We start from the raw sequence: 27,472 nt of genomic DNA on the forward strand, positions 1-27,472 counted from the left end.
ATAGGTAAACAGCAAATAAATATATGAATAGGTAAACAGCAAATATATTAACCTATGGGTAATTCTGGAATTGGGTAATTCCTATATATTTGTAGGTATTCTCCAATATAATGTAATTCCTTGAGGTCATAAATGTGTGTATGTGTATGTACCTAGTGTGTGCCTAGTGTGTGCCTAACCCAGTGCCTTGAGTATTTACAAATGATTGTTAATTAATTGATTAATTTATTCTCTTTTAGGAAAGGCGTCTACTGTCTGAATGGAAAGGCATAATCAGAGCTTTGTGAGCACATTCATTCTTATGGGGATTCCCCATGCACCAGAATTAAATACTCTCTTATTTGGTATTTTCTTAGTGATCTATGCACTGACTCTGGTGGGGAACCTCTTCATCCTGTTGGTGATTAAAGTAGACGCTCACCTCCATACTCCTATGTACTACTTCCTGGCCAATCTTTCCTTCATTGATATGTGGTTCTCCACTGTCACTGTGCCCAAGATACTCATGGGTATTCTTTCCCCGGATGGTGGGGCCATCTCTTTTCATAGCTGTGTAGCCCAGCTCTATTTTTTCCACGTTCTGGGAAGCACTGAGTGTTTTCTCTACACAGTCATGTCCTATGACCGCTACCTGGCCATCACTTACCCCCTGCGCTACGCTACCATGATGGGCAGGAAAACCTGTGCCCTTCTCGCTGGAGGCACATGGCTCAGTGGTGCTATCCATTCAGCAGCCCAGACTGCCCTGACCTTCCGCCTGCCCTACTGTGGCCCTAACCAGATCCAGCATTATTTCTGTGACGCACCCCCCATTCTCAAACTGGCCTGTGCAGAAACCTCAGTCAATGAGATGGTGATCTTTGTCAACATTGGCATAGTGGCTTCAGGATGCTGCTTCCTGATTTTTCTGTCCTATGTGTCCATTGTCCGTGCCATCCTGAAGATCCGCACAGCAGAGGGCAGATACAAAGCCTTCCAGACCTGTGCTTCCCATTGCATTGTGGTTCTCTGTTTCTTTGTGCCTGGTCTCATTGTTTATCTAAGACCTGGTTCCATGTATGCTGTAGACAGGATTGTGGTCATTTTCCAAACAGTGATCACACCCCTGCTGAATCCCATGGTGTACACACTAAGGAACAAAGAAGTAAAAACAGCTTTGCTTAGGCTAAAAGACCAAAAAAATTTTATACAAATTAAGATCTAGAAATAGATCCCTTTTTGCAATAAAATAAAATTTGGGCTTTTTTAATGAATGGTTTATTTGTGGAGTAGTGGAAATACTTTTAATGTAAGTTTTTGCTATCAATCTATTCTATGGCCTTGGGTTTTCCTCTGTATAATTCTTTTTTATCATGTGTAAAATTTGTGTGGAAAATGCCAAATAATTTTTTAAAGTTTCCTTTCTACTCCTGTTTTCCATGCTTCTTTAACAAATTAAATAAGAAACTCTGGAGTTCTATTTTACATATAAAAATGTATGCATGTATACAAACATATATGAATATATATATATATATATATGGACAACCATATATTTATATATACCTACAAATACATATCTTTATGTTTGTGCATATATGTATGTATAAGTAAGTATATGTATATATATATATATTGTATGTGTGTGTATGGAGAGAGAGAGAGAGCAAGGGAAGGAGGAGAAGAGGAAGTGAGGGAAGAAGAGGGGGGGACAGAGAGACACACACAGAAAGAAGGAGAGACAAAGACAGAATAAGCCTGAGGCCAGAAGCTATCTGAAGAAGGGGTGATCAGAATCAGATAGATTGGGTGTGGAGGTTTCCTGACACAGATTCCAAAGCAAGAAGATGTAGGACTACTGACTTATTGTTAGAACAGAAGCCTCCCAAGGTCAGGGAACTGCAAAACCATTGCTATATTTCCCTAGAAGCTATACTATATCAAAAGGGCAAAGTTTTATTGTAATTGTAATGCCAATTGCAGTGGATTAATTTCCAAAAGGCATTAGCAAGGGACCTAAAAACAAGAGATTGATTTATAAGGCAAAATTGGTCAAAGCTTCATGTTATTTTTTTTGATAATTTTATGGCTTTCAGGTAGGTTTTAAGGGTGGTCTCAGGAATTTGGTTATTGCTGACTAACAGATTATCTATCTGACAGTAATATTTGTAGGACTTTTCTAATTGATAGATTGTTAGAACAAGAGCACTCTTAGGTCAGAGGGCTTCAGGATCACTAATATATCTTTCCTAAAATCTAAGGGAAGAAATATTATTATATTCCCAGGCCAGAAGACTTTCACAATCATTGACAGATTGGCAGAACAATACACTCTTAGGTCAGAAAGCCCTAGGATTACCAATACATATTCACTAAAATCCAAGGGAAGAAATATAATTATTTCTCTCTACAATTATTGATAGGGAACAAGAGAGCTTCAAAACCATTGCAGTCTCCCCTAGAATTACATCATAGTTTTTAATGTATATTATTTTAAATTGATAGAAAAAAACACAAAGCTGATTCTGCTTCTCTATATCCCTCTTGAATTGCCTTTACTCTCTTATGAATTTTTAAATGTTTCATTACCATTCTTTTCTTTGTTACCTCCTGGCTTTTTTGCATCATTATCACTATGTATTAATTGTATCCCAATATCTCCATCAATAATCTCCAATAGAAGCCCTATCTTATACCAATGAGTACAGTCAAGGAAAAACAATTTCACACATTTATTTTTTCTGTACCTTCATTTCATTTCTCTGTTATAATGTTGGAAACATGACTTATTAGATGATTATTTGTTTTATTTTCAGACCATTTAAGAACATCATCTTGTGATTCCATACTCTAGGGAATAGTGTTCCCTGTGTCATCAAATTTTAAATAATTTTTCTTTGTATTATAATGTTTATTTAGAAATGCCTGAACTCTTCTTATCTAATTGGGAGACAATATTCCCTTCTATCAAATAGCTTCCCTGATCATTTATCAGATTATGCTTATAGTCTTAATTTTCTTCCTCTTAAAAATCTATTGTAATTTTAGTTCCTCTCCTCCCTTATTTTTTCCTTGTTGACCATTTTCTGATTCACTTCCTTTGGGTGATGGTTTCTCTAGAGATTAAATGACATTATAGTGTCTCAGCCTCTTCTCAAAACTGTCAATTCCTGGTACACCTGTCTTGACCCAAGTTACTTGGGGAATGAGTTAGTTTTGGTACCAGTTGGATTTTCAACTATTTCCAGCAGGATTAGTGAAAACCACACAGCCACAGACATGCCCTGGGTAATTTTTCTTTATTTCTCAATTCTCTGATTAAACTGGGTTTGGCAAGAGATTCCTATAATATTATCACATCTTGAAAATTTTTTGCCATTAATGTCTCCTTAGTATTTGGAGAAGGATGAAGGTTGAGGTGAAGAGCTTAATTTTTCATAATGCTACCAGGAGCACAATAGGCTGTGGTGGTGAATGTTGTGCCGAATGAACATCTTAGGGTTAGGGATGGTTTTCTGTTTTAAGTTCATTGGATTTTTATTGTGTTTGGGGTCATTATGACAGACTATTGAGATAGCAGAACTTGATTTTACCTCTTGCATATAATTCTATTTTGTAGACATGAGATGCCATGAGGATTGAAGAAAATATCTAATCCTCCATTTTGTTGGTGACAGGTGGTAACTGGAAGCCTTCAAAGTGATTTTTGAAATGTTACACTAATTATATTACTCACATCCCATCATTTAGTGACTATTACCTTTAAGTTAAAATATAGAAATTTCTGATAGCATAGTAGAGAAAGTGCTCTACTGAGTTCTCTCAGCATATTCTTCTGAACAACTTCAATATTAGATTCTAGAGTAGTAGGAGTTGAACCTAAGCCTTTTAACCCAAATTTTAGTGAAGTTTTGATTTCTCTGTACTTTATGTGAGACAAAAGCATATTGGATTTAAAGATAGGGGAAGAAACTGAACCTTACCTTTTCTTTTTGTTGTATGACACTGAACAGTCATTTAACCTTTTTAGGCCCCACTTGCTTATTGAATGATGAGGTTTGACTTAACACTTTAAAGATGACTTCTAAGTCATTTTGAATACTCTATACATTTTCAACTCATCCTTTCTTAGCTCTTACAAGAACAGAGAACTAAACTTCTCCCAAAGTCTTCTTTTAAAGAAGGCTTGACATTTTCCTGGTGACTATTCTTCCTTAGTTGCTCACTTGTACTCCATTCTGAGCACTAACCCCCTTTTCACCTTCCTTTTGTGTATTGTCTTCCACCAATACTTTGCAAGCTCTGTGAGGGAAAGGATTGTCTCCTTTTCTTACTTGTCACCTTAGTATTTATCACAGGGCTTCGCATATAATACAAACTGAATAAATGTTTTGAATTGTATCAATTTGGAAGCCATGTAATCACATCGTTCTCAGGATCAAAATGGAAAGTTATAGGGCACATTCCAGATAGGAATCAAAGGAGCAATATCCTACCTATTTCAGATTAGCTGTCTTTTAAAGACTAATAGATATGGACTGGGAGTCAGAAACACTGGATGTGAATCCTGTTTTAGACATTAACCATGTGACCCTAGGCACATTAAACAAACTCTCTGAGCCTCAACTTCCCAATTTGTTAAATAAGGAAGTTGGATGAGATAATCTCAAAGATGCCTTTCTGCTCTGTTTGTGATTATATACTGCTAAAAAAAAAATGAAGTCCTTTTTGTATTAGTTGTTCTATCTATGAAAATTGATTGAGAAAACTAATACCACTAAAAAGAATTCAAATAACAATTTTAAAAGAAGTTCCATTTGTTTTCTTATGCCTGTTTCCCTGCCTCATTTTCCCTGTATTGTTATACCTCCATTTCCCTGAATTGTTCTATATCACTTTCCCTGAATTGTTCTGCCTCAGTTTCCCTTGTGGCGACCCTCCCCCACCCCCCACCCCTTCCTGGCCATTAATTAATTAGGGCTGTGGAGCTCTGGCCATTCTGGCATTTCAGAGTCATAAAACTCCAGATGGCTTATCTCAAATATTTAAATGGTACTCTATCTTTCTGGCTCAGATTTCCTATATCCTGCTTTCAACTTCCAACCTGTCAGAATTAAAAAGTTATGGTCCTTCCTGAAATTGTCACTCACCCAATGTTCTTCCCCACCCCCTTGCCTTTGTTTCCCTGATTGCTGGAGCCCTATAAAAGCCTCTGGAGTTACTTGCTGTCTGCTGAATACTCTGAGACAAAAGTCGCATTCAAGCCAGCTGGCTAGTATGGCTTTGCCAGTCCAACTTGTCCACTATGAAAATATTAAAAACTCTAATCTCTGCCTTGCCTCAGTTTCTCCAGCATTACAGTTTATAACATAATTCATTCAATTTGAAAATAGTAATATACATGTTGTATATAACATTTATTCTGTTTACACAAAAAAGTGTTTGCTTATTTGTGAACTCACAGCTAGTATTAATTCTATAGCCTACTTCCTACCCTCAGTTGACAATCATTGAGTTAAATTATAATCGCAGGTAAATGAGTTGCAAATAACCTTTAGAAAATTAAGTGGGAATCAGGAAGAGTACTTAGAAGCATAAGAGGGAATAAAGAATTCCCTTAGGGATAAGGATGATATTTGCTATCTTTCAATTCATCCAAGAAATATTTAAAGTCAGTTTCAGAAAATTTTCCTTAAATGCTTTTAGACCTTCAGATTTCAGAAATTAAGAGATAATGCTGACTCTTGTGAGATTCTGACATAAAATAACATATACATATGGAAATATAAGAGGTTATATATTTTCATATTTGAAAACAAATTATCAGTTGCTTTGCTTTTTGTTTTCCTTTTTGAGGGAGCACTGGGATCCAGAGAGAAATACATTCCCCCAGGGCCTGTATACCAATTTAAGTCCTTATTCTTTCTCTTAAGGCCCATTCCTTCTCCTTCCTATTTTTGTTTAGTCTTGCTAAAATAATGAGTGATTCTTTTTCCTGCACTAGAATTGTATTTGTCTTTTCTCTTTGAATAATGCCACATGATCTAGTATTTCTTTCAAGTAGATGAGTGGTGAAGACTCTAGAAAACTCTAGACAAATTTACATCAGAAAGGTGAGTTCTAAAAGCTCTTACTGGGTGGTTTAGTTTCCAACATTCTTTCCCTTTTTTTCAGTACAATGTGCAGAATTTATTTTTTATTATTAATTATCTTGATGTCTTTGGGTTAATAACCCATTGTTCAAAAAGGACCAAGTCACACTTAGGGCAGGGAGACAGAGGTCTTACATGAGATTTCCTTTGCTATTCTTATGCCAAGGAGGGTTATGACAGAAAAGGAGACTAGGGTCTTTTTACATATGCAAAAGGAATTTGGGATTAATGGGTCATTTTAAGGTTAGGGCTTTTTAAAAACCTAGTTTCTCAAACCCAGTCTTGGGGAGGGGGGTGTTGGGGATATAGTCTATAATCCAGGTTTTATCATTATGTTGTATGAATTCTTTGTGAACATGGTTTCTTTTTTTTTTTCCTTTAAGAAAGGGGTTCACTGTCTGAATGGAAAAGGAGAATCAGAGCATTGTGACTACATTCGTTCTCATGGGGATTCCTCATGCACCAGAACTAGATATTGTCTTATTTGGAATTTTCTTAGTGATCTATGTACTCACTCTTGTGGGGAACCTCCTCATCTTGCTGGTGATCAAGGTGGACTCCCACCTTCGCACTCCCATGTACTATTTCCTGGCTAACCTCTCCTTCATTGACATGTGGTTCTCTACTGTCACTGTGCCCAAGATACTCATGGGTCTCCTCTCCCCAGATGGTGGGGCCATTTCTTTTCATAGTTGCATGTCCCAGTTTTATTTCTTCCATTTTCTGGGGAGTACTGAGTGTTTTCTGTACACAGTTATGTCTTATGACCGCTACCTTGCTATCACTCATCCCTTGCACTATGTGACTATGATGAGTGGGAAAACTTGTGCTCTTTTCACTGGAAGTACATGGCTCAGTGGTTCAATACACTCTGCTGTCCAGACTATCTTGACCTTCCACCTGCCTTACTGTGGACCCAACCAGATCCAGCATTATTTCTGTGACGCACCCCCCATTCTCAAACTGGCCTGTGCAGATACCTCAGTCAATGAGATGGTAATCTTTGTCAACATTGGCATAGTGGCCTCTGGATGTTTTTTCCTGATTTTCCTTTCCTACATGTCCATTGTCCATGCCATCCTGAAGATCCGCACAGCAAAGGGCAGAAAAAAAGCCTTTCAGACTTGTGCTTCCCACTGCATTGTGGTCCTCTGTTTCTTTGGGCCATGTGTCTTTATTTATCTGAGACCAGGCTCCAAAGATGCTGTGGATGGAATTGTGGCTGTTTTCTACACTGTGCTCACACCTGTGCTGAATCCCCTGGTATACACATTGAGGAACAAAGAGGTGAAGACAGCTTTGCTCAAGCTACAGAACAGAGGAATAATTGCTCAGGGAAAATAGACAGTGGGGGAAAAAATCATGCCTATATAGTTTTTTCATTCATGATTAAATACATTCATCAATTTGAGTGTTGTATTTTTAAATATTGTATGAATAACAAAAGTATTTGTCAAAGATCTTTGTTTTGTGAACTGAAAAAAACTGTATGTCTAAAAATCCAGTATCTCTGATAGATATTTTTAAAAAATGATTTTTTTCCCTCTTTTACTTCCTTATTTTTAAGAGGCAGATTGTCCACTGATAGTAGATAGCCTGCCAATATCCTAAAAGTACTTGCTTGATAACAGCTAGCCGACATATCTTTTTATTCCAAATGTGTTTGTTCACAATCTCCTATTCTTCTACTCCCACCACTTCATTCCTCCTACCACCTTTGTCTCCTATCAACTTTTAATCTACCTCTAATTTTCCTATCATCTCCTTCTATGTCTTTATAGTCTTGAACCATTATTTAACACACTTAAATATGGTACTATTTTTAATACTACAATCCTGTCCCTGACTCCTTGTGATTCTACTCTTCATTTTTGCTATATTCTTGGGGCACAGTTATCACCTGTGTACTCCAGTCCCACCAGAAGTCTAATGGAGGAAGTCATAAAACCTTGCATATTGGGTCTACTATAAATTCATCTCAAATGGGACCTCACTGTTATATGGTTATCTTTTTGTTCATCACTTAGGTACTCCCTATAGCAATCCTTATAGAATATTTTTCAAACCTTTCCCTTCAAGTCCACAATCTAAACCACCAACCATCCATCTTTCATATTTTGACTCTCACACCTTTTTTTTTTTAACTAAAATTATTATAGCCATCTTTAATCAACTTTGTCATCTCAATCTCCTTTCTTTACATTAAAAAGAAACCGTCTATGTCTTAACCATCCATTCTTTTTTAAATCTTAGGGGATAGGATGATACCTTTTTTGTCAATGATAAGCACTCCACTTTCCTCCTTATCTCATCTACTTCTATCTTCAGGAGTTTGCCCTTTTAATTATTCCCTTTCTCTCTTTTTATATGCCATTTCTATTTATATATTGACTCCCTTCTCTCTGATTGCAAACATTTTTTACCTTTGTACATCCTTATAAACCTTTCTCCACTTATATTAGTCTTCTTATATATCTACCCCTTTTACTGATAAGCCCCTATAAATAATTATTTTAATTCATTCCCTTTACTACATCACTTACTCCCTTCTCTTTTCCTTGAAATTTAGTTTTCAGCACTGCCACTCTATTTAAACTATTCTATACAAATCCACCAATGTTTTAATAATGACTAAGTTCAAAAATTTTGTCTTAGTCCACATCTGCTTTGGTCCTTCTTCATCAGGTAATACTGTTGAATTTCCCTTTCTCTCAACGCCTCTCTTCTCCCTTGAACTCAATAATATGCTTTCCCATAGATCTCCTACTAACTGACTTTACTTTCATGGTATCCCCCACTGTTTTCTCATCCTTTCCCACCTGCTAAGTTTGGGCATTTTCCAGTATATTATGCTAATGTTTCTTTTCTCCTCTCCTCTCTTACAATATTTTTCCCCCTATGATTTCTTCTACCTTTGTGAGTCATTTTCCTTTTTATGCAACTGGCTTACAAATATGTAAATCCATCTCTAATCTTTTCATTGTACTTTGGTCTGGTGTTTCTATTTGCCAGGTGAATATTTTTTCACTTGGATGTCTCTCTCTCACCCCAAATTCAATTTGCCCCAAACCAATTCATCTTCCCTTCCAAAACAATTTTTGCTTTCAACTTTGCTGTGTTATTTGTTATCACTCTATTTTTAGTTACCCCGATTAAACACCTTGGCATCTTCATTGACTTCTGCATCTTCCTTCTGTTGTCATATAAATTGGCAAGTTCTATTGATTATACTTTAAGACATTCCTCATATCTTCTTTTCTACTCCCTTGGCCATCACTGCATTTCAAGATTTTGTTACCTTCTCAGTCCTATTATAATATCCTCTTAGTTGACTTTTCCATTTTCTGCTCCAAATCATTTTTCATCTTGATACCAGTATAATATTTTTAAGCACTAAGCCTGACCTTGTCACTCTTCTCCTTAAAAGTATTCAACCTGTCAAAGTTCCTTTTGGATAAAAGGCCAGTTCCTAACCCTGATATTTGACATACTTCCCAATTAGGCTTCCAACAATTTTTCTGATCTAATTTCAGAATATTTTCCTTGATGAACAACATAGTTGTCAGAGAGCATATTGATTGCTGGGCTCAATTTGCCATTTCATGTGCATTTGCACAGGTTCATCTCTCATTCCTGAATGGCTGAGATATAACGTAGTGTATTCAGAAAAACTGGGCTGAACTCTTGGCTCAGACACTTATTAAACCTGTGATTTTGCTTAAATTGCTTAAACTTTTTAAGTTTTGAACTTTTAAGACTTTGAACTTAAGCTTTAAGTTTTTTGAACTGAACTATGTTCAGTTACATCATTTGTAAAATGAGGTTAATATTATTGGCATTGCATATTTCACAGGTAAGTGAGATGACACATTTAAAGTGCTACTTAGCATAAGCATTATTATTGACTTGGCTTCAGATGAATGTTTAGAATCAGTGAACGGATTGGGGAACATGAAAGTGATGGCATGACTTCTTTAAAGACTCCAGAGTTTTCCTTCTTTGGCTGGGTTACTTTGAATAAATAAACATTTAACAATGGTTAAACTCCTTCATTATGCAAAATGAGGAGCATAATGTAGGATATTGCATTTGTTGGCAAAAGACATGCTATTTGAATTGGCCACTCTAGGATAAGACAGTACTAGAAATATTTAATAGATAACAGAACCAAAACAGAAAAAAAAAGTTTATATAACATCTGTTTACCATCTTGCTACACTAAAGGTTATTTATTTTTTGAACAGGTGATAACTTTATTTTGTAGTTGTAGGAAGAGAAACTCAGTCAAGAGTCAGCAGTTTATCAGATAAGGAGTATTGTGAATGAAGTACTTTAAAATTTGCAAAAAAAAAAAAAAAAAGCTTCTGACAAAAAAAACAAACTAGGCAGAAGTAGAACAATATTTCAGGTAACTGACCAAATTCTAAGCATGAAAAAGCATGAGTGTGTGTGTGCATGTGTTTATGTTGTATATATGTATTACTTCTTGGAGGAAAATACAAATTTAAATAATTGCTGAGAGTGGTTGGATTTGAAGTGAACTTGGAATCATTTTCTTTAAAAAAATTGTGTGTATGTGCCATATAATTAGGTTTATAAAGTAGCAAAGTTACCTTAATATCCATTTTAATAACATTACAATATAGAGTCCTTTGACTGAACATAAAGTCAGGAAGTCCAAAGTTCAAATTTAATATCTGACATTTCTTAGCTATAAGATCTTAGAAAAGTCACTTGACCTTTATCTTCCTAGTTTTCTCACTCTAAAAATAGGGATAATAATAGCACCTACTTCTCCAAGTTATGAAAAAAATGAGATAAGTATAAAGTGTCTTACAAACTTTAAAGCAACATCTCAATGCTAATTAGTAATAGTAGTATTAATATTGTTTTAAGTTGTGCCAGATATCATTTCACTCATAACAATAGCTGCTAACATCTTCATTATTGTTCCTTTTGAGACTTTTTTATGTTTAGCAATTCCATAAGCAACCTTGCCAGTTACAAAGCAAACATTTTAAATGTCACAGTTATAGCCTTTTAAAAAGTTTTTTACTTATTAAAAGTATTTAATTTTCTTCAGAAAAGTCTTTCTTTTCCACTATCTTCAAGATAGTGGAATAAAAACAGTGGTTCACGTGAGTTCTCCCAAATCCCCCACTATACAACTCTAAAATAATGCCTCAAATTGGGTGGAACCAACAAAAAGTTGAGATGAAGCAATTTTCAAGTCCAAGACAATTTAAGAGATTATCAGGAAAGGTCTGTTTCACTGAGATAGAAGTGAGTCTTGGAGCATAGAGGTAGCCTGGCAAGTCAGTAGCAGCTCTTGGGGATGGTTGCTTCAGTAGCTAAGATTTTAAGAGCTTTCAGAATACAGAGAGTAAGGCGGTCAGACAATTGGTCAAAAGATTAAAGAAGATCCTTTCCTGGCATTGGGTGCAGGACTCCATTGCATTGCTTATATCTAGTTCTGGGTTGTAGTCACCGAAGAGAACTGGGAGAAGAAGGCCCTAAAGGATTGGGGATACTTGTCATACTTCCAGTATCAGAGAATGATACTTGTGATCACTCACAGCAGCTTAGGAGCTCAAATCTCAGGTCCAAGGAAGAAAAGAGCACTGATACTTGTGACTACCAGACACCAGGAGCCTGGGGCAGAATTCTAGAGTCATAAGAAGCAAAAATAATTCTGGCCACAGAAGAGCAAGGGCCCTAGACCACAGGGTAGAGAATCCACTGGTCAACTCCTGGAAGAGATCCTCCCAGGAGTATCATAACCATATTCCAAATCCTCTAGGTGAAGGGAAAAAAAATTGCAAGCCACCAAAAATAAACTATTAAAATACCATGGAAACACTTTCAGGACCACACAGATTTAACAGTTATCACATTAAAGGAGAAAAGGATTTGGAATATGACATTCTGGAAGGCAAAGAAGTTAGAATTATAAGCCAAAAAACCTATCCAACAAAATCGAATATAATCCTTTAGATAAAAAATAGATGTTTAATTAGGTAGAGGACTTTCAAGAATTTCTGATGAAAAGACCAAAGCTGAATAGAAAATTTGACTTTAAATATGAGACTCAAAAAAAGCTAAATAAGAAAGAGAAATCATAAATGATTCAATAAGGTTAAACAGTTTACATTCCTATATGAGAAAATGACACTTGTAATGCCTAAGAATTTTCTCATTACTAGGGAAATTAGGAGTATAAGTAGATACAGGTCATGGATATAAAATGACTATGATGGGATGATTTCAGAAAATAAAATTAAATAATGGAAAAAAGGAATGTATTGTGAGAAGGGGAAAAGGAGAGGTAGAGTGGAAGGCAAATGATCTCAAATAAAAGAGGAGCAAAAGGAACAACTTTTACAGTTAAGAGGGAAATTTGGGAATGGTGGACAATAACTAAAAGTTCTCAATAGGGAGTAATATAGACACTCAGTTGAGTTTGGAAATTTATCTTGCCTCACAAGAAAGTAGGAGGAGAGGAGGACAAAAGAAGGATATGGGATTGATAGAAAGGCAACAGATTAGAGGATACAGTGGTGAGAAACAAAACAGACTTTTGAGAAGATACAGGGTAAAAGAAAGGAGCGAGAGAGAGAAAAGAATAAGTGAGGGATGGGATAGTATGGAGGGAAATATAAAATCAGTAATAATAATTGTAAGTGTGAATGAGATGAACTCATGGATAAAATGGAAGGAGATAGCAGAGTGGATTAAAAAACAGAATATAGCAATATATTGCTTTTAAGGAACACACTAGAAGCAGGAAGAATCACAAATAGTACTGGAAAGGAGCTGGAGCAAAATGTTTTCTACTTCAGCTAAAGTAAAAAACAAAACAAAACCAAGAGGTTTCAATAGCATCCAAATTCTTAAAGAAAAAAATAAATGCATTATAGGAAGAAATAAATAATAAAACTCTGCTAATGAAAAAACTTCAATTTCCCCATTTAGGATTAGCTAAATATAATAAAAAAATAAATAATAAAGAAGGTAAGGATAGGAATAGAATTTTAGAAAAGTTAGATATCATATATCTTTAGAAAAAGTTTAATGGAAATAGAGGAAAAAAACAAATCTTTTTCCCAGCAGTACTTGGCACATTACCTAAAAACTGGCTATGCATTAGGATACACAATCCTCACTACTAAATGTAGAAAAGCAGACATATTGAATACACACTTTTCAGATCAGAATATAATAAAAATCACATTCAATAAATGACCATGGAAAGATAGATTAAAAATAAATTGGAAACTATAATCTAATCCAAAAAATAAGTTGGCCAAAGAAGAAATCATAGAAACAATGAATACTTTCATTAAAGAGACTGACAACAATGAAAAAAAAATCTATGAGATCCAGCTAAAGAAATACTTAGGGAAAATTTTTATATCTCTAAGTACTACATCAATAAAATGGGGGGAGGGGGAGCAGATTAATTGGACATGCCATCAAAGCCTAAACTAAAATCAAAATTAGAAAAAACCAATTAAAAATTCTTATACACCAATTTGGAAATTTTGAAAATCAAATGACAGATTAATGAAAATGAAAGTAAGAAAATCATTGAGTTAATAAATTAAAATAGAAGGTTTTATGAAAAAACAAAACTAAATAGGTAACCCCTGGTTAATTTGATTTTAAAAAGGAAAGAAGCAAAACAAATTACACATATCAAAAAAGAAAAGTATGAAATCAACTACCAATGTAGATGAAATTAAATTATCAGGAGCTATTTTGCCCAATTAGATGCCAACAGACCTAATAATCTACGTAAAATGGATGAATATTTACAAAAATATAAATTGTCCAGATTTCTGAGAAAAAGAAATTGAATAAGTCATCAATGAGCTTCCCAAGAAAAAGAATTCTCAGAACCAGATGAATTCAAAAGTGAATTCTATCTAACAATTAATTCCAATATTATATAATATATTTCAAAAATTAACCAAAGGAGTGCTACTAAATTTATTTTATGGCACAAATATGGTACTGATATCAAAGCCAGGAAGAGCAAAAACAGAGAAAGAAAACTATACAACAATTTCCTTAGTGAATATTGATGCAAAAAAAAAAATGCTAACAAGGAGATTATATATATAATAAAGATCACATACAGTATGACAGGTAGGATTTATACAAGGACAGTAGGGCTGATTCATTAGGAAAGTCATAAGTATGATTAACCATATTAATAACAAAATCAACAGAAATCATATGATTTTATCAGTAGATGTAGAAAAAGCTCTTGACAAAAGACAACACTCATTAGAAACACTAGAAAGCATAGAAATACATGTAGCTTTCTTCAAAAAAATAAGTTGTATTTAAAATCATCACCAAGCATTATATGTAACGTGTGTGTGTGTGTGTGTGTGTGTGTGTAAAACATAAACTAGAAAACTTCCTAATCAGATCAGAGGTGAAGCAAAGAGGACCATTATCACCAATACTATTCAATATTGTACAAGAAATGCTAGTTATAGTGATGGGAGAAGATAAAGAAATTAAAGGAAATTAAAGGAATTAGTACAGGCAATGGGGAAACAAGACTATCACTCACTGCAGGTAATATAAAGATGTATTTAGACAAGCAATTGGGTGGCTCATGGATAGAGCTCTAGTCTGGAGCCAATGAGACCTGAGTTAAAATCTGGCCTCAGACACTTACTAGTTGTGTAGTCCTGGGCATTGGTCCTTGATCCAGTGGAATCAGACACAGCAAACTACTCTGATATCTTTCCTTTTTTTTTTTTTTTTTTTTTTTTTTTGTAGGCACCTTTTTTCCTTTCCTCTTTTTTTAAAGCTTTTTATTTTCAAAATAGGTATGTAGATAATTTTCAACATACACCCCTTCAAAACTCTGTGTTCTAATTTTTTTTCCCTTCCTTCCCCTACTCCCTCCCCCACATGACAAGTAATCCAACATATGTTAAACATGTGCAATTCTTCTACACACACTTCCACAATTATTATACTGCACGAGAAAAATTAGATCAAAAAGTGAAAAAAAAATTAAAAAGAAAACAAAATGCAAGCAAACAATAATAAAAAAGTGGAAATAATATGCTGTGATTCACATTCGGTCCCCACGGTCTTTTCTGGGTGCAGATGGCTCTCTCCATCACAGACCACCAGAACTAGCTGAATCACTTTGAAATTGAAAAGAGGCATGACCGTCAGAATTGATTATTTTATCATCTTGCTGTTGCTGTGTACAATGTTCTTCTGGTTCTATTCACTTTACTTGGCATCAGTTCATATAAATCTCTCTAAGCATCTCTGAAATCATCCTAATGATTGTTTCTTAGAGAATAACATTCATATATCTGGTATCGTTTCCAAGAAAACCTCCTGAATGGTATGGTCTATCGGGTCACAAAAAGTCAGATATGATTGAACAACTGAACAATGATAGTGCATCAATAAAAAACCTAGTTGAAAATTTTAAAACATCAGCAAAGTAGAAGGATATTAAATAAACCTATACAAATCATTAATATTTCTATATAATTACCAATAAGGTTCCACAAAAGGAAATAGAAAGAAGTTCCATCTAAAACAAGATAAAACACTTGGGAATCTTCCTGCCAAGACCAACAAACCCAGGAACATGTGAAGACATTGCAAAATGCTTTTCACAAAAATAAAGTCATTTCTGAACAATTGGAAAAATATAAAATTGCTTATGGGTAGACTGAACCAATATAACAAAAATGGCAATTCTACCTAAATTAAATTACTTCCTTATTCAATACCATACCAATAAAATGATTAAACAATTATTAATAATTAGAAAAGAATAACAAAATTATTTTGGAAGAACAAGAAGTCAAGAATATCAAGGAAATGAATGAAAAAATGTGAAGAAATGTATTCTACTAGTACCAGATAACACCAGGTAATTGTGTTACAAAGTACTCATCATCACAGCTATCTGGTACTGTTTAAGAAAAGGAATGTTTGATCAGTAGAATAGATTAGGTACACAAGACACATTAGTAAATAGCTATAGTAATCTCTGGGGTTTAATAAACCCTAAGATCCAAGATACAAGATCCAAAAATTCCTGGAAAAACTGAAAAACAGTTTAGCAGAAATTAGGTATACATAAACATATCAGACCATATTACTTGATAAGGTCAAAATGGGTATACAGAGTTATATAATAAACAAATTAAAGGATTATCTAATACTTTACCTGTCAAATCTATGGATAATGGAAGAATTTGTGACCAAACAAGAGATAAAGAGTATTACAGGATCCAAAATTTACACAAATAAAACCAATGTACCCAAATTAGAAAAAAACAAGGTAAATGGTGTGTAGGGGCAGAGAATTATAGCAACTCTTTCTGATAAAGGCCTCATTTTCCAAAGATTTAGAGAACTGAATCAAACATATAAGAATATGAGTCATTCCCCAATTAATTAATGATCAAAAAATATGAACAGGCAATTTTCAGCAGGGGAAATCAGGGCAGCTAGGTGGTACAATGGATAGAACACTGACCCTGGAGTGAAGAGGACCCGAGTTCAAATTTGGATCCTAACACTTATGAGCTATGTCACCCTGGGCAACTACTTAACCCCAATTACTACCCCTTACCAAATAAGAGGATGTCAAAGCTATTTATAGTCATTTGGGAAAAAAAAAAGCTCTAAATCACTATTGATTAGAGAAATGAAAGTTAAAGCTACTCTTGTATACCATTTCATATCTAGTGGATTTGCTAATTTAAGCAAAAGGGAAAATGATAAACATTGAAGAGGATGTAAAAAAAAAAAAACCTCACTAATATATTCTTGGTGGAATTGTGAACTCATCCAAATATTCTGGAAAACAATTTCAAATCATGCCTAAAGAACTACAAAAACTCTTTTTGTGGTGGCAAAAAAAAAAATTGGAAATTGAGAGAATATTCATTAATTGGTGAATAGCTGAACAAGTTATGGTATATAATTACAATAGAATTGCAGGATGCAGAATGATTCCTTAAAAGTCTGGGAAGACATATAAAACTGCTGCAAAATCACATAGAACCTAGAAAATACTGTGCATAGTAACAGCAATATTATATGATGAAAAATGCTATCTATCTTGAGAGAAAGAACTGATGAAGTATGAATATAGGTCAAAACATTCTTAAAAATTCGTTTCTTGTGGGTTTTTTTGTCGGTTTTCTTTCACACATGACTAATATGGAAATAAGTTTTGTTTGACAGCACGTATATAACAAGTTTTGTATGACAAGCAACATGTTTGCCTTCTCAGAGAGATGAGGAAAAATGAGAAGAAATTGTAGTGAGGACAGGTTTGAATCAGGATAACCAACCACCAGTATATTGCAATAATCAAAATGTGAGGTGATAAAAGCCTGTGTTAAGGTCATGGTTATATACTGGGCTTGGAATCAGGATCTCATCTTCATGATTTCAAATCTGGCCTCAGACACTTACTACTCATGTGACACTGAGTAAATCATTTAATCCTGTTTCTCTTAGTTCTCATCCAAATGAGCTGTAAAAGAAAATGCAAACCACTCCAATATCTTTGCCAAGAAAGCTCGAGATGAGGTAAAGAAGAGTTAGAAATGACTAAAATAATTCAACACCAACAAGAGCAATAACAATGTACTATATGGACATTGATATGTACATAGATAAGTAGTCTCCTTCATTAGAATGAGTTCCTTGATCATAAAAAGGGAAAAAAAAAAACATATATACAAAAATGTTTGTAACAGTTTTTTTTGTAGTGGTAAAGAATTGAAAATGGAATGGATGCCTATTAGTTGGGGAATGACTGAATAAGTTATGTATATGAATGTTATGGACTGTTATTGTTCTATAAGAAGTAATCAATAGGATAATTTTAGAAAGGCCTGGAGAGATTGACATGAACTAATGCTAAGTGAAGTGAGTAGTAGCAGAAGAACTTTATACACAGCAACAATAAGATTATCTGATAATCAACTCTGATGGAGATAGCTGTTTTCAACGAGGTGATTTAGACCAATTCCATAGGACTTGTGTTGGAGAGAATCATCTTCACCCAGAAAGAGGACCACAGCATTATATTTTTACCTTTTTTGTTGTTGTTTCCTTGATTTTTTTTTCTCATTTTTTCCCCTTTTTGATCTGATTTATCTAGGGCAACATGATAATTATAGAAATATGTGTAGAAGAATTGCAAAAAAAGAAAAAAAAGGATATGAGCTTTCTGAGAACACTATATGTTTTTGCCTTTCCTTGTATCTCCAGGATTTAGCATGGTACTTGGCATGTAGTAAATCCTTAATAAATGTTTATTGATTGACTGACCTTACACTAGGATAGAGTTGGAATTGATGACTTGTTTGAAGATCATGAAGTAGCAGCATTTTATGAGACTTTTGGAGTTGAAAGATAGGGACTCTGGGTTCCTTGTTTTAAGTCAAAGAGGCAATATTTGGCAAAATATGCTTGAGTAGATACCAGAAAGAGAGGCTGTTTCACTAGTATCAGTACTCGATATTAATAAGTAAGTAAATGCCAAGCATGTAAAGGGGATAAAAATATAATATAAAATTTTTGAAGTACTACTAATTGCATGTTAAATTGTTAACAGAGAATATATATTTTCTATCTATCTATTTATCTATCTATCTATATGCACATATACATGGATATAGAGAAAGGTCATTCTCTGCCATTCCAAATTGGTATTGTGATTTAATTGTCCACTGGTTTGTTGGTTTTTTGTTTTGATTTGTTTAAAAAGGTGCTTTGCTTTTCCTTCCCCAGTGGATTAACTTGCTCAAGGTCACACAGCTAGTAAGTATCTGAGGTTAGATTTAACCTCAGGTCTTTCTGACTCTAGGCCCAGTGCTCTACTAAGAAATCTTGCTTTCTCTACGGCAAACAGGGTTAAGTGACTTGCCCAGAATCACATGACTAATAAGTGTTTGAGACTAGATTTGAACTTGAATCTTCCTGACTACAGACCCAGCACTCTATCCCCTGAACCATCTAATTATTCTTCATTCAAAAATTTATTTTTTAATTGTTACTTTCCTCTTCTCTTTCCAAGATGCCTTCTGTTTAACCTAGTACCTACTTCTTCAAAGTCCATTTTATTATCACCCTGTGAAAAACTCATTATTAGACTTGAACTTTTCTACAAATAGTCTGTGTCCCCACTTTAACTAAAACTTAGCTTTTCCTTTGAAGACACAAGAGTCTTTAAAACCCTCTCAGTTGAAGATGACCTTTTCTATAACACTTCTCAATTCACAAAGTCAAGTAGTAACAACTGATAGTTTCCTACTTACTGCCACTTCCAGGTCATGCCTAATAACAGTGTCTATTTGTCCTACTGGCATCTCAAAATCAGTGGATTTAAAACGAAATTTGATAATCTTCCCAAAACCATGTTCCAGGTTCTGGCTTCCATGTTTCTATTTTGGCAGACCCAGTTTCCTAAGCTAATATTTTTGATTTTATCTATTATTTTTCTATTTATCTTACCTTTCACATCAAATTAGCTATGTTTCTTCCTTTCTGTCCCATGTATCACTACTCTAATAGAGACCATCTGTCTGGATATTGTGATCTAATAAGTCTTTCCCATCTCTTCTTTAACCCATTCTTTGCATTGATGCATGATTAATCTTTCTTAGGCAGAGATAAAAACATAATACTTTGGTTCAAAACCTTTTCATGAGTTCCTATTGCTTACCAATCAAAATTTAAACTTCTTACCTTGGTATTCAAGTATTGCTATAATCTACTGCCATCTTCTTTTTAGTTATCTCACATTACTTCCTTCCATTTATTCAGCATCCTTGAACCACATATAGCATTTATTTGCATTGTCTTATAAATTTTTCATATGCTTTTTCATGCCATCACTATTTCCTTAGGTTCTGTATCTCCTATCTGATTATTAATTTCATAAAAAAAAAAGGAACTCTTTTATTTATCTTCTTATAGAAGGTATAGGGACATTTTTTTTCTTTCTAACACTGAAGTGTATAAATTAGGATAATGAGTGGAGCCTGATTCTCTAACGAATGAATGTCTGGTGATGGTATGAAACTACCAGAATAAATCCAATCAATTCAACTCAAAAAGTACTTAAATATCTACTGTGTGCAAAACACCTTAGGATAGACTGATACTTATCAGATATTGGCAGTCTTTGTTTGTTAGCTATGAGCATTTTCAGGAAAGCAGGGTCCCTGGTTTCAGTTCCAGGGCAGAGAGGACAGTTGAAATTTGCAGCAAAAATGATTAGGGAACATTTAGGAGACTATTACAATAATCTAGAGGAAAGATAAGAGGACCTGAGTGGTAGTGGTGTCTATGTGAATAGAGAAAGAAGAAAGAATGTAAGGGATTTTGTGGAAATAAGAATGACATTCCACTTTCATGAAACAAGATAAAAATGAACATCGAGAAAGGATTGAGCTTTTAAAGATAGCAATGTACCTCCATAGTTAAATCCACAAAGTGAGATAAATTTCATTTTCAATGTGGTCTATAGGACAGAGGATCAAAACAAAGAAACCAAAATCTAATGTCAAGCATATTTCCCAGATAATATATTCCAAAGTGCTCTACAGGGTTTGCTTTACAGGCCTCTTCTAAAAAATGACATATTTTTCATAGTTTTCTACAAAATACTCTCCTTCAATGTCCTTGTCCTTTTCTTTTCCTAGCTTTGCTAGAAGAAATTTTTTTTTTGTTTTTTTGGGATTTTTTTGGTGGCAAGTCATGTTGACTTGATTAATGCTTAATGCTCTAATGCCATATTGAAACTCAAAAGTTTCATTTCAAAATGGATCAAACTTGAAGAGGAAAAAAAGATCCTCATGATAGAGAGAACAATTGAAATTCTCTTTTTTGAAGGAAAATCAAGGAACATAGTGTCAATCAGACTAGATCCCGAGATAAAATATCATTGTCTGTTATAGGCCAGAACTTGAAACAAAGTGCTAAGTCAGTGGAATTGATGGAGACGATGGTTATTTAGCATAGTATTTAACAGTTCTCTAGTTCAGTACGTGTACTTAGTACTTACTATAATTCCACAAGATTCACACCTTTAAGAGAGCATATACAAGATAGGAGCCTCAACCAGTATTCAGTCTGGGAGATTCAGAAGCCAGGATTCAGTCCTGGAGATTCAGAAGCCAGAGAAGGCAGTTGAGCAGAATTAAGGAAGACAGAGAAGTGGTGGCAGGCTGTCCTATGGAGAACACTGAAACCAAGATCGGAAAGGCCTCCAGAAAACTAGCTGAGCCCCAAGTAAAGGAGATAAGACTTTAAAGGAAATAATAAAGGTTTTGGACTTTAATACTTGGCTACATTTGGGGTGATTACTGAACTGAAACTAAAGCTGCCTCCAGAGATCCCAAGAAAACCTCAACAGAGAATATTATATTTTAGAGAAGAATATTACAGCTGTCTAAAAAGATAGTAAGTGCCTAGGAGATTTCTAAGCTTAGAGTTACAGACAGTTATATTTTAAACTCCTAAAATTGGAAGACAAAGAAAATAGTTCACTGGTACTTGTGAACTGCAATGTGTGAACTGCCTAATGTGTAAACTCTCTTAAAGGTGTGAGCTCTAACGTGTGGCCTCTAATGTGTAAACTCTTAAAGGTGTAAGCATTGTTCTATCAACTCCATTGAGTTATCACTAGGATTCTAACAAAATTCCACTTTGCAATGGTTCTAATTGTCAGACACTATCTGATCAGGGCCATACACAACAAGAATATATTCTTCAAAGTCCAATGTGACATGTGCCTGCCTTTATACAGCCTAAGATTATATTAGCTTTCTCAGTTGTGATTTCATGCTACTGACTCATACTAATATTAATGTAGGTTCTAGTGACCTCCCATTACCCATTTTTCCAAATGAACTACTCTCTCTCTCTCTTTCTCTCTCTCTGTCTCTCTCTCTCATTTTCTCTCTGTCTCTCTCATTTTCTCTCTGTCTCTCTCATTTTCTCTCTGTCTCTGTATCTCTTTCTCTCTGTCTCTTTCTTTCTTTCCTATCTCTCCCTCTTGATCTCTTTCTCCCCTTCCTACCCAGTGTTTTCTTCATCCCCCCATATCCAGTAATCTAAAGATCTTGAGAGATTGAGATTCATAAGTACATATGTGAGAAAATCAAGCAGAAAGAGACAAAGAAAAAGAGAGAAATAGAGAGAAAAAGTAGGTAGAAAATTTGTGTGAGAATTCAGCAGGTATTATATACAAATAATAGCCCTGAGTAAAATAAAGAAATGTGATGAAAGCAAAATGTGACAGAGTGCTGAACTGATGACAGATTTACCTTTCCAAGATAAATATTTTCATTCAACAAAAGTGGCAGCTCTAATGCAAAAAGACTATCAGAAGAATTTATGTTAATAGAGCACTTCCCTTAGCAGAAACAATATGTTGCCAATTTGGATTGGACCAACACAGAATTGGCAACAGAAAAGGAAGTGGGCAGTGTTCAGAGATTTGTTATATGACACTGCATTTGCTCATCTGGGTTAGAACACTCACAAATACTAATGTTGGTTTGATGAAATGATGGGAAAAATCCAGAAGCTGATAAATAAAAAATGAGTACTCTACAAAATGTATCAGTAGGATAGTTTATCCATCTCTAAGAAGGCAGCATTGAATTACATCAAAAGTAAAATAAAAGTGAAGCTTAAAGAGATGCGGCTACTCGGTTCAGTAGATGAAATTCAGTTTTATACCAAGAATAACAATCTAATGCACTTTTATAATGCCCTAAAATCTATGGACTAAAGACCGATGGTGTATCTCAACTACTCAGTGCTAATGAAGAAACATTGATTAGTAATAAATACATGATTCTAGAGAAATGGGCTGAACATTTCCATAGTGTTCTCAACAGATTGTCATCAGTCAATGCTGAAGGCAGCATTACCTCAAGGTGAGGTCCATCCCTCTCTTTCTGTAGTTCCAGCTGAACAAAAATCTTTTGAATGCTATTAGATTACTTTTGTGTGGCAAGAACCTGGTATTGATTCTATTCCAGGTAAAATTTACAAAGTTGGAGTCCATTGCTCATACATATAAAAGCTGACTGAAATTTTCTGTTTATATGGCAAGAGGACGTTATCCTCCAGGAGTTCAAAGACATCATTTTGATAAAGGTAAAGGGAATAGATTGTCCTGTGACATTCACAAGGGGCTCCCTGTTTTAGTCATTGTTGGCAAGATTCTTGGCAGAGTCCCCATTAATAGTCTGTTCCTTCACCTGGAAGGTGGTCATCTACTTGAGAGCCAATTTGGCTTCAGAAAGGGTCAGGTATGATCTATATGGTCCTTGTTTGCCTTACAAACCCAGGAGAAATTTCAGGAGAGAATTAAGGTTTCTACATGTTTGTAGATCTGACCAAATCCTTTAATACTATTACTCATGAGGACTTATGGATAATTATGTCTAAATTTGGTTGTCCAGAAAAGTTCATCAATATTGTCCAGCAGTTTACAATAGTATGCTTGCCTGGGTTCTGAATAAGGGATGATCTTGTTTGCTTTTCCAGTCACCTATGGAGAGAAATAAGGCTGTGCACATGCTCCCAAACATGATTTTTTTAGTTATGTTGGCATAATGAGGATGAACATGACAGCAAAGTCAGCTAGCACATTGATGTTAAAATCTTCAAACTGAAAAGGATACAAACTAAAACTGAAGTGGTTGGTGCGTGATATTTTGTTTTCATATGATTGTGCACGCAATGTAGCCTCTGAAGTTGAGATGCAACAAAGTATGGATCTATTCTCTGCCATGTAGGATATTTTTTCTTTTTTTTTTTTTTTTTAATTTTAAACTAACATACAAAAAGGAAAAACAATTACCAAATGCACAATAGAATCTTAAGAGGGTTAAAAATATAAAGCAATAAATTTTCATTTCAAGAAAATTTATGTAATAAATACACATTATGTTCAGAGATGTCCATCCATTTTTTCTTTGCTTCTCTGTAGGGTTTCTTTTGTTCTCTATAGTGCACTTTTTACTTTATTCTTTTTCTCCTTCCTCTCATATAAGATTATAATTCTCCTTCCCTCAATAAGATTACAATTAAAAATAGAGATAACACAAATATACATATATATACACATAAATCATACCAATATAATACATATACATGCATGCATTTATACAGACATATACACATATATAGAGATATTTATATAGAGATAATCATACACATATACAGTCACATGCATCTATGTAAGATCATCCTATGTTTCTTTGTCTTCTGTTTCTCTGAAGGTGGGCAACATTTTCCTTAATAAGTCTACGTCTTTCCATATTTTTCTAATTCTATCAACTCATCATTTTTTATACCACAGCAATGTTCCAAGTTTATACCATTGAGTTATTTTTTCAAAACAATATTGATTAATATGACTAAGTTTTTCTATGTTTCTTTTTTGATTAACTCTATTTTAGCTTTAACTTTGTCTGAAATCATAATTACTACCCCTGCTCTTTTTCCATAACAAATTATTCTCCTGATCTTTATTTTATGTTTGTGTGTATCTTTTTTCTTCCTATCCCTCTTACTCCTCTGCTTTACTTCTACTCATTACGCTTCCCTTGTATTATTTAACTTACCTTCTCCCACTTCAAGGTCCTTCCCTTATTCTTTCCCCCCACCCTTTACCTCGTCCTCTTGTTTCTAACTGAATTTAGAAGACTTTTATCACTTCCTAAATATATATGTCATTTCTTCTTCCCATTAATCTCCCTTTCCATTAATCTACACATCTTATATATTATCATATCTCTTCTTCTTTATACTATTCCCTCATCCACATAAGGATTTCTTTAAAATTTTAATATATGTTGGTTAACCCTGAACTGATATAAGTAGGGTTCTTTCTAAAAATCCCTCCATTATCCTAAAAACAAAACAAAACAAAACCTGCTCTATAAGTCAGCACCACACCATCTTTGTGTGGAACCATCAGTTAAAGCAAATGGAGAAATTTTAAATATTGTGGAAAATGTATGGATGTACATATTGATAATGAAATTGACAAAAGCATTGCCAGAGCTAGCTCAATGTTTGAGAGACTCCTCCTGAGAGGGCAGAGGTATTAGACTGATTTCCAAACTGACGATCTACATGGATATTATGCTGATCTCATTGTTGTATGTCTGTGAAACCCAGAGAGTATACCAGGGTCATATCAGAAAACAGAATTACTTCCATGTGAATTGTCTTAGGAAGATTCTGAAGATTACTTGTCAGGATAAGAAGCCAGACACTGACAACATTTCTTGATATAAACTATAGAACATTCAAACACTACTGCAGAGAGTGTAACTCTGATGAACTTGCCACATTGTTCAAATCCCGAACATAAACTTGCCAAAACAAACAAACAAATGAAAAAAAAAACAAAACTAAAAAAATATTTTTTTATATAGAACTCATACAGGGCAAATGCTAACATGGTGGTCAGAAAAAAGCGAAACAAGTTTACTCTCATAGTCTCTCTTAAGAACTTTGGAATTGATTGTGCAATGTGGGAGACACTGGCCCAGGACCACCGAGTATGGCATTCCCTCATCAGAGAAGGTGCCATGTACTGTGAGAAAAATACAATTGAAGTAGCTCAAAAGATACATAGGATGAACAAATTTAAAGAATCCATTTCAAATGTTTATATGAACTACTTGTGCCTGACTTGTGGGAGAGCATTCCAAGCTCCTATTGATCTGATCAGTGGATACACTGTAATTTAAATCTAACATAGTGTTGTTATTTTGGTTGTCTTTGAGAATAAAGGACAACAACTAACTAAGCAAATATGAGTAAAATATTTTGGGGAAAATTGTAATATTCTTCTCTAAAATGTAATGTTCTTTGGGAGCAGGTTTCTTGGGGGGCTTCTGGGAGCAGCCTTCATAAATCACCCCGAATGCAGCCAGGAGTTAAACTCCAAATCCTTTATTGTCTCTTTCCAAGTCTTGTCTCCTTTCCTGGGGCCCAGTTAGCTTCCTTAGAGGCCTATCTCTCTCCTTGGTTCCTAGAGTTTAAGCTCCTGCCTGCCTTTTCTGGCTTCTAAATCTCCCTAACTGAATCCTGGATGAGGCTCCAAGAGCTTCTAATGTGCTTGTCCTTTCTGGCCCTGACAGGTACATCTTATATGTTCCACAATAAGTATACACCAATCATTATATCACTAGCAAACCATTATTTGTTGGAGGATTAAATCAATGCTAAACTATATTTAACACTGTCTCCTCAATTCCACTTAGTTAGCACCTTGTAAGAATCCTAACATCTCCCGTTTTCTTTAGGTGGTCATGACCTTCCTAACTTCTCAAGGATGTGAGAACCCCAAAAAGGAAGGTGATCACGCCTTCCCTGATTGCTCAAAAAAGGGGTGAAAATACCATAAAAAGAGATGATCACACCCTCCCTGACATCTCAGGAAGGGAGATGAAAACACCAAAGGAAATGGGAAATCAAATCAATTAGTGGGTTTCTGAAGGGGCTCACTCTTAAAATAGATATACATACATCTATCAATATGGGAGGTATTACACATAATTATATAAATTTCATGAGCACATTAGCAATATAACACAGATGAGTAGTGATGTAACAAATAACATGAATCAACATGAGGAATTATACATGTCCATAAGTCTTAGAAATAGTTCAAAAGAAATCTATTGTCCATGAAGTAATGTGTCAGGAATCCAATAATTCCTGCAAGTGTTGAAGTCTTGAAATAATCTCATCAACAATTTTTCATCTCAAGGAATCCAATGATTCCTGCTGGTTTTCAAGTCCTGCACCAGTCTCATTATCAGTCATGGTCTTTCAGTGTCCAATGTTTTTTTTTAGGTCTTCTCCTTTGTTTCAAGGTTTTTCTCTTTTTCCTGTCTCTCTCTGATGGACAAGGCAAATACAGCTCATTGGCACCCATCTGATTCCTTCGCCATCTGTATAAATACAAGCAAATCCTCTTCCCCAAGCAGTTAACCTATCTGGTCCCTTCCATTCACTACTTTCTGGATCTCTCTACTTCACCTAGCGATTATCTAAAGATAGTGGAGCTGCTCCCACTGGACACTGCCCTTCCAGTGGGTTGTAAAATCTGTCTGCTGGAGTCAGCGCATCTCTTTCAAAAATTAAAAAATATTTATATTTATATTTAATGGTACTCTATCTTTCTGGCTCAGATTTCCTATATCCTGCTTTCAACTTCCAACCTGTCAAAATTAAAAAGTTATGGTCCTTCCTGAAATTGTCACTCACCCAATGTTCTTCCC

The 27,472-nt window shown here is 34.7% G+C and overlaps 2 protein-coding genes across 2 annotated transcripts; both read left to right on the forward strand.

Moving 5' to 3' along the window:
• Nucleotides 1-259: 259 nt before the first annotated feature.
• Nucleotides 260-1,204, forward strand: LOC100929561 (olfactory receptor 10G4-like). Its single transcript, XM_003764110.1, has one exon. The coding sequence runs from the start codon at nt 260-262 to the stop codon at nt 1,202-1,204; it is 945 nt and encodes a 314-aa protein (XP_003764158.1).
• Nucleotides 1,205-6,533: 5,329 nt separating this feature from the next.
• On the forward strand, nt 6,534-7,475 carry LOC100926475 (olfactory receptor 10G9-like). Its single transcript, XM_003764100.1, has one exon. The coding sequence runs from the start codon at nt 6,534-6,536 to the stop codon at nt 7,473-7,475; it is 942 nt and encodes a 313-aa protein (XP_003764148.1).
• Nucleotides 7,476-27,472: the final 19,997 nt, after the last annotated feature.

The sequence above is a fragment of the Sarcophilus harrisii genome, chromosome 3, assembly GCF_902635505.1.
Source record: "Sarcophilus harrisii chromosome 3, mSarHar1.11, whole genome shotgun sequence".
NCBI lineage: Eukaryota > Metazoa > Chordata > Mammalia > Dasyuromorphia > Dasyuridae > Sarcophilus > Sarcophilus harrisii.

Excerpts from the sequence above, each read along its gene's own strand:
- LOC100929561 (XM_003764110.1), top strand. The coding sequence starts at position 260 with ATGGAAAGGCATAATCAGAGCTTTGTGAGCACATTCATTCTTATGGGG.
- LOC100926475 (XM_003764100.1), top strand. The coding sequence starts at position 6,534 with ATGGAAAAGGAGAATCAGAGCATTGTGACTACATTCGTTCTCATGGGG.